The sequence below is a fragment of the Orbicella faveolata genome, unplaced genomic scaffold (assembly GCF_042242905.1).
Source record: "Orbicella faveolata isolate gen_17 unplaced genomic scaffold, um_ofav_v1 contig_25, whole genome shotgun sequence".
NCBI lineage: Eukaryota > Metazoa > Cnidaria > Anthozoa > Scleractinia > Merulinidae > Orbicella > Orbicella faveolata.
In genome coordinates, this window is record NW_028301553.1 from 20,145,585 (window position 1) to 20,157,500 (window position 11,916).

The following is an 11,916-nucleotide window of genomic DNA, read 5'->3' on the forward strand; positions in this document are numbered from 1 at the left end:
TGTAACGAAGCTATGGCTTTGTAAAGTTAGTGAACTAAAGGCCGAAATTTAATAAACGAAATGCAGCTAGTAGGGATAAAAGACAAAAAGAAGACATAGAAGAGGAATATTTACCTTCAAGAGACATCTCTTGGAAGGAAATGTCAAGCGCTTCCTCTCTTGCTTCCGCCATTTTGACATTTGACCTCCAAAAAACAACGTACTTGTCACTACTCCCCATAGTTTCAGCCAGGTTCCAGGGGGGGGCTTCGGAGAACAATATTTTTGCTGTTTTTTGCGAAAATATGTAACGTTGTCTGGAAAATAACGATTGCTAATTGTAGTAGCATACCTAGCGCTGATTTTTGCCAAGTTTCAAGCTCGCAAAGTCCGCGAGGGCTGAGAAATCGATCAATGTACCAGAAAACGACAAGGATGTACCAGAAAACGACAAGCTTCTGGCAGAGGTTCCCCGCTCAGTGGATCCCGTTCTTTTGCGCCTGCACCCACCTTGCCCAGCGGATTTTTACAACGAAAGCCCCATTGGGAACCTCTGCGGAGGAGACAGCCCCCGCCCCTGGTGAGGCCCCAAAGGGTAGGGTTTTTCATAAATAGGGTGTCGATTTTGGCCATTTTGGCTATAAATTGGGTATGGTTTTAGCATTCTAGTCTTGAATTGGGTATGTTTCTTAGCAGAAGCTACTTTTTCATTTGGGACCAAATGATTGTCGTCGTTCGGTCGTACTGAAAAGATTGCACCAGTCCAAAAAATTAATGGGTGGCTTTTTCATTATCAATATTGAAATGAGAAAATCTTGCCAAATCTAATGATCGGCGCGCGCGCGGTAGGGGATTTGCCCTCGGCCCCTGGTAATTGGCCTAGGGGGGTACTTCCAGAAAAGTTGAGTGGGGGTGTGCGGCCCACTTCCCAAAACCCTTACCCTCTTTATGACCAAAATCTGCGTTTTTTGCTACCCTATTTATGACCTGACCAAAACTTCGATAGCCTATTTTTGACCGTTGCGGCTGACACAGTTGCCCTAAACATACGTTATGAAGGGCTTTTGTTGAAGGTCTTATTGATAATGATGAAAAAGTAGCTTCTGCTAAGAAACATACCCAATTCAAGACTAGAGTGCCAAAACCATACCCAATTTATAGCCAAAATGGCCAAAATCGATACCCTATTTATGAAAAACCCTACCCTTTGGGGCCTCACATACAGATACCTATATAGCCCATATAAGGGAGTACCCCCTTCCCGGGTAATTGGTCACGTTACAACTTGTGTGACATTTTGACGAAGCTGGTGCAGCTTTCGTTGTATAAACGGTCCGATAAACGGATACCGAAGTTTATTTTATGCGCTGTGCAAGATACTAAAAGACAAGTATCAAGCATAAAACAGAAGTAAAGCCCATCATTCATCGCAAAACATAGTTCCATTCAAGCGTGTCGTGTTCATTCAGGTTCATTTCCCAGCGATGCAACCGGCAAGTGTGTGTTGTTGTTGTTTTTCAAATTCGGGCATATAGCCCTCAAGCTCCCAGTAGTCTTGGCAGTAGTACAGGATTCAGTTGCCATTAAACGGTAAATGAAAACTTACGATTTTCTTCTTCTCCTAGTGCTACCTCTGCGGCAGAATTTATTGAAGGGTCAGGACGACGGCTACGGTTAATTTCTGCAGACCGGCGCCATTATTTACTTTTAGAGTCTCGCAAGTCTTGAGAATTGATCAACTTTAACGCAACCTTCACCTCAAAACTGGATCTAGAGTGTACACAAGTATTAAAGGAAACTATTTGCCACTACTCAGAAGGTCAACAAACGAACCTGAACGGAAGAAGATGTATTTTCACCGGGTGCTAGGGTTATGCAAATGAGCTTTGACACGAGCAATAGCTATGTAAACACACTGACTGTGGCAGATTTTAATCTGTTCTCGCGTGCAATCCAAGGAGATACCCACCGGTTTGAACTTATAGAACGGTTGATTAAGGTATGAAATTTACTGTGATGTGCTTTTTAGGCTTCATTTAGACCCAACTTTTGAGATTTTCCCCGTCAAATTTGCCTAAATTTAAGTAGGTGATCAAAGGCTTCGGAGTAGGGTGTCTTCCAGCCTCGCTGGTAAGCTTAGAATTTTTCGAAAAGTTTCCATATTTCGTCAGTCAAAGTAATGAATGTACCTTAAAATTCGTATGGAAACGAAATTCCGTGAGCCGCATTTTAGGCGACGTAGCACGCTTCACAAAATCGGTGAATTTTACCTTTCTGATCACGGTCGGCAACCTCAGTTCGGCCAAAATTCAATTTTGGCTCGTAGCAAAGCAAAAATACGGAATTGGAAAATAATAAATTGCATTTTTATATATATGTGTCAAACCTTTTTTACTGACAGAAAATGAAGGAAAATTATTTTCGGTCCCGAAGTCGAGTGGACCGCTTTTAGCGGGACTGCCACTTTTAAAAATGCTGGACAAACTTATTGGAACCTTGATATACATTATTTATTCTGGCTTTAGCAATAATCACATCTTGTAAGGCGTTTTCTAAGCATTTGGTAAGCCAGTTCATATATAATATATGTATCATAAATTGTTCAATATTCTTTAGCTTCTCCTTCCACCATTCTATGTCCAAGGCAATTTGCTCATTAAAAATTCTCAGTTACTTCCAATTTATAGCCAGGACATTCCCAAGTCTGTTCACAACAAAGAGTAGTTGTTGTACATTGTACTTCATAAACTGAAGTAGATATGACTCTTGTTTACTTTTAAACCAGTGTCAAACATTTTGCATATTGATTTTATAAGGCAATCTTTCAGGGTCTCACCATCCATAACAATGACATTCTCGGCTTCAATGATTCATGGAGATTGCTCTTACTTGGGTCTGTAACCAGCTCAGCTGGGAAGCCCCCAAAATTTCCGTTATCTCTTGAACAAAAAGAAAGCATTTTGTTATTTGCACCTTCGTCTATCCTGTTGATGCATTATTTCGATGTACTTGTCTTTTACTAGTTGCCATCTTTCATGGCATGTGGCTGATAGTCTTTGTTACACTGCGGTACACTTCTTTGATAATTTTACTGGTCATTTCCCTAATGAATCAGCTTTGTGATTGCGTCCTACCCTGTAACACATTGATGTTCTCACTGTACCGAACCCTTGTTTGTACCATTCTTGGCGAGTAGATTGAGGTCTTGTTTGATACTCCGATTAGCATCTTTTGAACTGAAGGATTTGTCTTATTCTCTCGCATCGAGTGTTAATTCATTAAGAGAGATCGGATGTTCTCTAACTTGAGAAGGCTGAAGTCGTCAGTGAAAAATGAATCAGCCGTAGGAAATTTGTTTACGTTTGGATGTTCTGTTGCAATATTCTCGATATCCGGAACAATTTTTAAATTTACTTCCGTATGTTCTTTCGTGCTCTTGCTTCTGTTTTTGTTTTACTACTTTAAGCTACTTTAGCGTTAGTAAAGCTATTCTTCGGGTCAGGATCGTAGATTTTTAAAATCTTCATTTCATTCAGATTCTTTTTCCATAACCGATCATGAATAAAGTTCTTTTAGGCAATAAAAATGGTGAGAACATGTTTTTTCGCGTATCAGAGATCGAGACAATCGAAGGATGGCAAACATATCTTTCGAAAAGTTCCCTTATTTTGCCACTTTAATTTATTCGGCGACTTTAACCCAGAATTTCAATTGGCTGAGTGTCAATTTTTCAATCTGTTCTTCGCTCACACTGACGCCGGGAATATCATCAGAAGGGAGATTCTCCCAGATTCTCTTCGTTTGCCATGTTGCTTTGAATATTTACTGCGAGGGCAATTAAGCCTCGTTTCGGTGCAACTTCCGGTTTTTTCTGGAATCGGTGTAAAAATTGCCAAGCTGACGTTATCGATTTAAGTTTCTTAGAAAGGTGTTGCGATTTTAATACTTTGATTTTTTGGAAAGAGAGGAATTCGAAACCAAACAGGTTTAAGCAGGAAGTCGTGTCTTTCGGTTTCAGCGGAGAGGCCGAGTGTTTTGATTGTCGAACACGAGCACGAAGTGTAATTGACACTGAGAATGAGACTTCGCGGATTATTATATCTTTTGGCTATTGAACCAGTTTTTTTGAAAGGTATGTCAGTTTCTACTTCCGTTAACTTTCCTTAAAAGCTCTACTGTTGTCAGTGTTGTTCATAAGATTGATCAGTAGAATTCGAAACTTCCCACGCAATCCTTGATAGCGAAATTCTCTTCCGGGTTTGATACGGTGAGGATGAGTACATTGAAAATAATTTAGCCGTTCCTTGATTGTTTAAGCTGTACCGTGGACAATATCGTATGGACAGATGATGCGTTTATATGCCCTTATTTATACACCGACAAATTATTAGACGAACTAACGTTCTTTGCCCAAGTTCGTCCCAGACGGATGATCACCTTCTAGTATTTATTATACTAAACTTACTTTTCGTCTTGACGGATTTTGGGCGTATGATCCGTCTCTAGTATAAATCAAGCCAATACTGACAAAACTGCTGTAAATGAAAATGGTTTAAATCTATTTGGCACGGTTGATTAAAGGATGGCGCTTTGCGTATTTTGTCAACACTGAATAGCTTTGAGCAACTACACGTAAGTCTAGCATGTGGTGCCGACTGTTCTTCACTCATGGGTTACTTAGGTTGAACATTCATAACTACAATGTAATAAAATATAACATTTATAACCAAGTTGCATTTTTAGTAGCATAAATAATTTCCTTTGTGTTTTACCAATATCTATGAGTCTGGAGTGCAGCATTTCCAAGAAATCCCCCAGATAAGACCTTGCGAAGAGTGCGTGACGAGCCAAATGCAATGTCTGAGTTGGACTGACACCACATGTTATTCGATTTTACGCGCTCTACGCAACTGCAAATACACTGAGGTGTGCGACGGAATGCGTATGATACATTTAATAAAGTAGCTTGCATATTAAAGAATTTCTTTACCGTAATAAAGTTTAGCGGAAGTAAAGTTTTCAGTAAGCTTTCCGGTTTTTCTCAGAATTGAGTTCAGTGGAGTAACACAAGATATCTGAAGTTTTCCTTCAAAAACGCCTTTTGTTAGATGCACAAAAATAGTTTCACCTCCATTAACCATCGGCTGCTGATTTTTTCTTGGTTTCTAATACCGATTCCTTCTCCATCCACGCGTCGTTGAAGACGAGGAAGAATACTGCACTTTATACATGTACTGCACTAACAATTCCTTATATGCAAATATCCCCCGTTAACCAAAAACAGACTCCCCCAAGGGCAACAATTAATTTAGCTTCGTTTTCATGGAAATTTCGATGTTTCATGCTAGCATGAATAGACCAATTTCGATATATTAAAATTCAGCCTAACACAATAGACCTCAGCACGAGACTCTGGGGAATAAACCCCACAAACTCTGTAGTTGTTCCTCAGAGCCTCGTATTGGGGTCTCTTATTTTAGGCTGAATTTTAATATATCGAAATTGGTCTATTTAGATGAAGGTTGAGATCAGTCGAAGGAAAACTAAGTGACAAGACTTTAGGTAGCACTGACCTCAAGCTATTAAAGTATTTTGTTAGTATATTATAACAGACGAAACAGCCACTTCAGATCACAAACGGCTAGCAGTAAGAGTGCTGGTCAATGCACCATATTAAAGAAATGGAATAATTAAATACTACGTATTAATGCAATCGGCAGTGTTGTTTTCCGCGAATTTTGTCAAGCACCGTCCAGTGTGCAGTCAACGCAGTAACCAATTTTAAATATGTTTAAATCCATTTTGCAGTTCAAGCCACGAGCTCCATCCAAGCGAGGAAATCGAGTGAAATAGTAGAAGAAGGGTCAAGTTTCAAGTTTGAATGGGATTATGTTCTTCAATCTAGTGACAATGGAAAATTAAGGGAGATAATTTTTGGTCTTTGGGAGAAGGGATACACAAGTTCCTACTTAATTACAGTGAGCAGCCTTGGTGAAGCAGTTGAAAATCCTCGGTTGAGTAAGAAACATGCAAACTACATTGGTCGAGTGAAGTGGGTAGGAGACACCTCCAAATCGTACTTGGCTTTCCAGCTAAATAACATCACACTCTCTGACTATAATACTTACGGGTGTCAACTTGATATAGGAGGCTTTGGACAAACTATAGATTCCAAGATAACTTTAATCGTAAAGGTAAGATTTGGGCTTATCATGGTTCAACAGTAATAGCTGTACATAGATCTTAAGGTAGCCCTTTTAAACTGCAATCCTTCGCCTAGAAGATTGGATCTGACCTTATAGTATACGTACAAGGAACGTTCTTAAGTCTGTGTGTGATTCACTTGGGATGTGCAATGATCTTTGGTTATCTTAATGTACGTATTGCTTATTTAGTCATGAAGAGTTAAGCTTTGATTAACAAAGATAGTACACACCATAACCATACCTCCAAGGTCTTAACTTTGACTTTTGAATTTTTCGACAATGTTAGGGCAAACCGCAAATTTGAAGGGAGACTCGTGTGGGATTTTGCCGCGCGTGTCTGACAAGTGATTTAAATCACAGTAATTCGTATGCTAACTGCCCATTTCACATCTTCATTCAAACGAAATAAATCTCAAAAGTAGTGTGATCTGAAATGAAAAGATCTGAAAACAAAGATACATAAGTCAGTATCATTAACATTGTCCTTAGCTTTCGACCAATGATCGAGCACCAGAGGGGATGAAAAGGAAACGAATTAATAGCCCATACAGGCCTTATTCCAACGTAATCACTGTCCAGTTGTCTTTAGATCACTTTCGGTTTCGGAAATCCCAGTGGGGTCTAGAAATAGCCAATCCCGGGGCACGAATTTCGCTTACGTGGACGGCAACGCCCTTGGTAACGGGAAACCTTTGTAAAAATTATCCAACCAAAGTGATACTAGTTTAGCCGTTTCCTTAATTTTTAAGTAAAATAACAATGGATGAGACCACATTAGTTCACTATATATAGTTATACGTCTCCGGTTTGTTGTTTAGTTCCGGTTAGTTCCACCCAGGTTTGCTCGCCGCTAGTTCCACTTGGGTTTAATTTCCTTGCGATTAGCTTTGTGATTTGGGCGGCACTGCATTACATATATACTTAGACTTGCAGTATGTATAATTAAAAAAACTTGGCTTCTTGCAGTCAGTGCAGTCTGATGTATCCTGAGTCAAATTTCCTGGGTTCGACTTCCGGTGTGTTCATATTAAAATATCTTTCTTCTTCTTTGTTTGAATCCAAAAAACGTAGCGTGTCGAGTAAACTTTATGTGAAAATAAGTAAGTTGAAAATTGGTTGGACTCAATGATGTCTAAGGTCTTCCCATTGAAACATTATCCGAGGAACAACTGGGTACCATGTCTTAAGGTGGCCAAACACGGTTTTCGCGCGCGCTTTTGCTGATGCAATTCAGCGCGCGCACAGGGATTGCAAAAAACAAACATGCCTTCAATAGAGCGATCATTTTATTTACTCAACACCCGCACTGTCTGTGCTATTTTTCTCTATAATTGAACGCAGTGTATTGATGGCTTTAGTCTTTTATTACAAAGATATGTTAGAAAAGGTAACGATGCAAAGAACCCAGCAATTTTCAGCTTTTTCTTTGTTACCGAAAGAACCCAGTTAAATGCAGCGCATGCGTAGTAAGTCAAAAAATTGCGATTGAATGAAAAATTGCACTCTCGGAAATACGCGAGGACCATCCATTAGAATTTCACGAAATTTGGCACGAAAATACTTTAGGAAATAAGTAACTGGAGTATTGAAAATAACTGAAATTTAACAAAGGAAATTCTAGATATACCAGTGAACCTTCAACAAGGGATAATTAGAGATCTCTCTGTTAAATTATTAGCAAAATAGTGTTAACTTGTGAGAATTGTTACAAGCTTGTCGCATGCAAATTATAAAGAAAATCTGATGACTAGATATTCTACAAATAAACAAAACTGATTTTAAAGGCCTGTTTATATTTATTCATGTTGCCATGGTAACGGCACATACGTCAGCTTAACCATCAGGAAACCAAAGTTTGTGTTGTTAACTTGCTGCCATTTTTGGCAACCGCGGTATCAAGGGTTTTAGAGAAAAATGTGAATGAGACACAGGTATCAAAAACTGTGTTCAGCCACCTTAAACTAACTTGGAGGGATCGTGTTCATTATGGCGAATGTAAATTCAGCTCATTTCGCTCATTATCTTTTTATATTCGAGACTGAAAACTTTAAATAATAGGAATATATGATTTTCCTTTGTTGACAGAAACCATCTCTGATGGTAAACACGTCAATGTTTCTTCAAGTCCCGCAACTAAATAACATTACGGTTGGTCACGTGGCTGAATTTAACTGGGGATATCGTCTTAGTGATCAAGACAGAAACTTAGTCAAAGCGGTGCAGTTTAGTTGTCCAACTTACAAACATCACAAGCATAGGATCCTGTGGAGGAATGACAGCAACGGAATTCAGTCCACTGATCAAGAATATGCTAATCGTCTGCTAGTGTCACACGAAACCAAAGTCGGCAAAACACAAAATTACCATCACACGAAACATTGCAGTTTTAAACTGTGTAACGTCACTCTTCAAGATGAGAGATATTACGAAATTAAAATTGAGGTGGGAAACACAAGGAAACATTTAAAAAGTCAAGTGTTTCTTACAGTTAATGGTAAGACTTTTCATTTGTGTTGTCTTTATCGCATAAATAAAGTAACCCTGACTAAACAATAACGTGATTTGCAACAGAGGAGTTGAATAATTCGAACATTAACTAATATTTTCTTAGGCAGCAAGAACTGATGTTTTGCAATTTGGTTTCATCGTGGTTTAAATTTGTAGAATTATATGTCACATTTGATGGCATTCTCGGAACTGCACATATTTCTCTAAGGATCAGCTCCTTTATTAGCGAGATATTTTAGCTATAAATAGAAGTTAAAGAACTATCACCATAATCTATATCAGAAAAAAACCTGATTTGCATTTACTGCCAACACACTAATTTGTATTTACAATTTACATACTTTAAGGTAATTCCCCTGAAATAAGACTGCACATAGATTTTTGTTCAAACTTTGTCCAATGAATATGTATCATATGAGAACTTTAATTATAAAATAAAAAAGGTGGGTGCCTATGCTCGTTAAGGAGCAGTGAGGCATTGAAAATGTATCATTTTAGCGTTATTTAATACTTATTACAAGAACGCATTCCAAGTTATTGTAAACTCTTTGCGAGCCCAGACTCATGAAAACACGCCTCAAACTACAGTCAATACTTGTGTTGGACACAAATAAACTTTTTAAGTTTGATTTTGACAGACAGCTGAATCCTTGCTAAAATAGCTGCCTTTTTTGACAGAGTATCCACGAATTGTGAGTTTCCCTCGAGTGAGAAGTCCCTATAATGTGGGAGAACAACTCAATCTTGTGTGTATAGCTAAAGGAAAACCAGCTCCAAAGATAAACTGGATCAGAAATGGACGAATAACACCAGATAAAACTGAGCGTCTTTATCATGTTAAGGAAGTGTCAGTGTCGGATGCGGGGGTTTACTCATGTCGTGCATCTAATCAGCTTGGTAGTGTTACCAGCCCAGGGGTTCATGTACATGTACAATGTAAGTATTTTCTAATTTTGAATTTTGATTTTAAACCAGTTTTCTGAATGGCCAAGTCCCTCTATGAGATTAACCCGCGGGGAATCATGGTAGTTGTATTCATCATCTTGGACTGGATATTTGTTTTAATGAATACAATTACCGTGATCCCCTGCAGGCGCGTCTCATAGAGACAATTGGCTAGTTAAAGCTCCTTGAGAAATTTATCAAAAAGTGCTATATAAGTTGATTTATTAGCTATCAGTTAAAAAGCACGTTATTTCTCAGCTCACTTAGTTAATTAGTTAAATCCCATCCAGACTCTTTAAACCGAGCAGCAGAATCGGCGCAACAACAGTTTACAAGAACAGCTTAACTGCCAATGGATTGTTAGTCTTATCGCACTAGTTCCAGAGCGTTTTAGTATCCTGGTCTCTGATTGGACACAAAATTTGCGGCACAGTATTTTTTTGTCCTATCGTTAAGCTCCATCCGACCTCGCTGTTTTGATGCTTTCTGGCAAGGGGTTATTTTTGCCATTGATTGCTCAACTTAAGTGTTGCTTGTCCAGCGGAGGTTTTTGTAGATGAAACAACTTTGCAATTGCTTTCTCCTAAAAAAAGGTGAACTGAAATTATTATTCATCGAGCTTATTGCGAACTCTTTGTTTATTAATGTAGATGCCCCCACGATTATTTTTCCGTCGGAGACTCGGACTGTGTTGTCATGGAAAGGAAATCCAACCAGACTGGAATGTGTCGCTGTAGGATACCCTGCTGCAGCGTATTCATGGGATCGAGCTGGAAGCAACCAACTGATCAAGGACGAAGAGTTTGGCAACGCCAGTGTGTTGACGATTACTCCGTCAGCAGATTCCGATTTTACAAACTATACTTGCATCGCCAAAAACTTAATTGGCCATGACAGCGCAATGTTTTTGCTAAAGCCTATTAGTAAGTATTCATGTACATAACAGTACATCAGTGATCAACAGGACGAGTTCCTCTTTTACTCGTGTACCCAAACCTATAACAGGCCTCCTTAACGGTAAGCAACACTACTGTTACGTCCTCTGTGTGGGATGATAATTAGTGCATCGCGCAAGTTTTAAAACATTTCCAGAGAGAGAGGATTCCTTTCTGTTTGTATTATCCCCGGAAAAAAACGTCTGTTGTGTTCCGATCTTAATATCTTACATGGCTCGCTTAATTTGAACATTGCGTCTGAAAATATTCATTCAATTGGAAGTATTTCTTTTTCTTTAGATATTTTTGAGAGTGTAACGAAAACGCAAAATGGGTACAAATGATCGGACCGCCTCTGTGCTTCTGGTAGTTTAGTTTACACCATAAATCATGAGCCCGTCTTTCCGTATGAAAAGCTTTGAAGCATTACTGGAAATTTTTCAGGTCCACCAAGCCCTCCAATCATCACAAATATCGACGTCAATTACAATGCCATCAAATTGACGTGGGAAATTCCGCCCTCTAAGCAAGGTACTCCAATCACAGGACACGTCCTTCAAATACAGAATAAACAAGCCCAGTTCAAAAAGTGGGAAGATTTCAAATTTAGCGCGAAGAGCAATTATTTTATATTGAGAGATCTGAAAAAGGGAACTCATTATGGTGTGCGTTTGTACGCCACTAATGTGGCTGGAAACAGCAACGTGTCAGAGGAAAAGCAAGTGAAAACGCCCATAGAAGGTGAGTTAAACTTTCATAAATGGCGGCTAATTATAAATTCTTTTGCAAGTATTAAAATTAGCCTTACTAACCTCATTTTGAAGTTGGTAATTCAAAAGAATTTTTACTCTGAAACGAGGTTAGTAAGGTTAATTTAAATGCAAACAAAAGAATTTTAAATTGGCAGCCATTTATGAAAAGGGTCCATGGGGACGCTCTATTTCTATCACAATTGAGAAAGTAAATTACACCTCAAATCACATAAAGAATTTATATTTTATTGGTTCCAAACAATTTGTGTTATTAAGTAAAGGAGGGGCCCTTTCTTTTTTTTTTCTATTTGATCGGAATGGATTGCAACTTTCTGTTTTGATCTCTTGTTATGCTTGAAACACGCAACTCGTCTTTAGAAGATTTGGAAAAAGTCTGCTTGGGAGCACTAACGAGTTTCCAGATCTTACTTTTTAATATCGCGAGCATTCTGGTGTGCTGTCAATGTGGTGAAATGATGAGAGATTATGTTGTTATGTAACGAAATTTTAATGGAGATTTTGCCGCCATATTCTCACTTTTTTCGGACCAAAATGTATTTATGATTTTCCATTGCTTATTTGCTCTGAGTT

General features: G+C 38.7%; 1 protein-coding gene and 1 long non-coding RNA gene across 4 annotated transcripts in view; both read left to right on the forward strand.

The window, feature by feature from the left end:
- The window catches only part of LOC149109305 (uncharacterized), a 117,467-nt gene that overhangs the window by 20,182 nt on the left and 85,369 nt on the right, over positions 1–11,916 (forward strand). The gene's annotated exons all lie outside the window — the stretch shown is intronic.
- The window catches only part of LOC110066551 (uncharacterized), a 24,156-nt gene continuing 16,047 nt past the window's right edge, over positions 3,808–11,916 (forward strand). The window contains exons 1-6 of one of the 3 annotated variants that reach the window (XR_016208406.1): positions 3,808–4,111; positions 5,788–6,173; positions 8,271–8,679; positions 9,372–9,629; positions 10,289–10,561; positions 11,018–11,314. Coding sequence is in view for 2 of the 3 variants with exons in the window: in XM_089293527.1 (XP_089149653.1) it covers positions 4,057–4,111; positions 5,788–6,173; positions 8,271–8,679; positions 9,372–9,629; positions 10,289–10,561; positions 11,018–11,314 (1,678 nt within the window). In the remaining variant the exon portion in view is untranslated. The remainder of the gene's footprint in view (positions 4,112–5,787; positions 6,174–8,270; positions 8,680–9,371; positions 9,630–10,288; positions 10,562–11,017; positions 11,315–11,916) is intronic. The other 2 variants (XM_089293527.1, XM_089293528.1) reach the window with 2 other exon arrangements.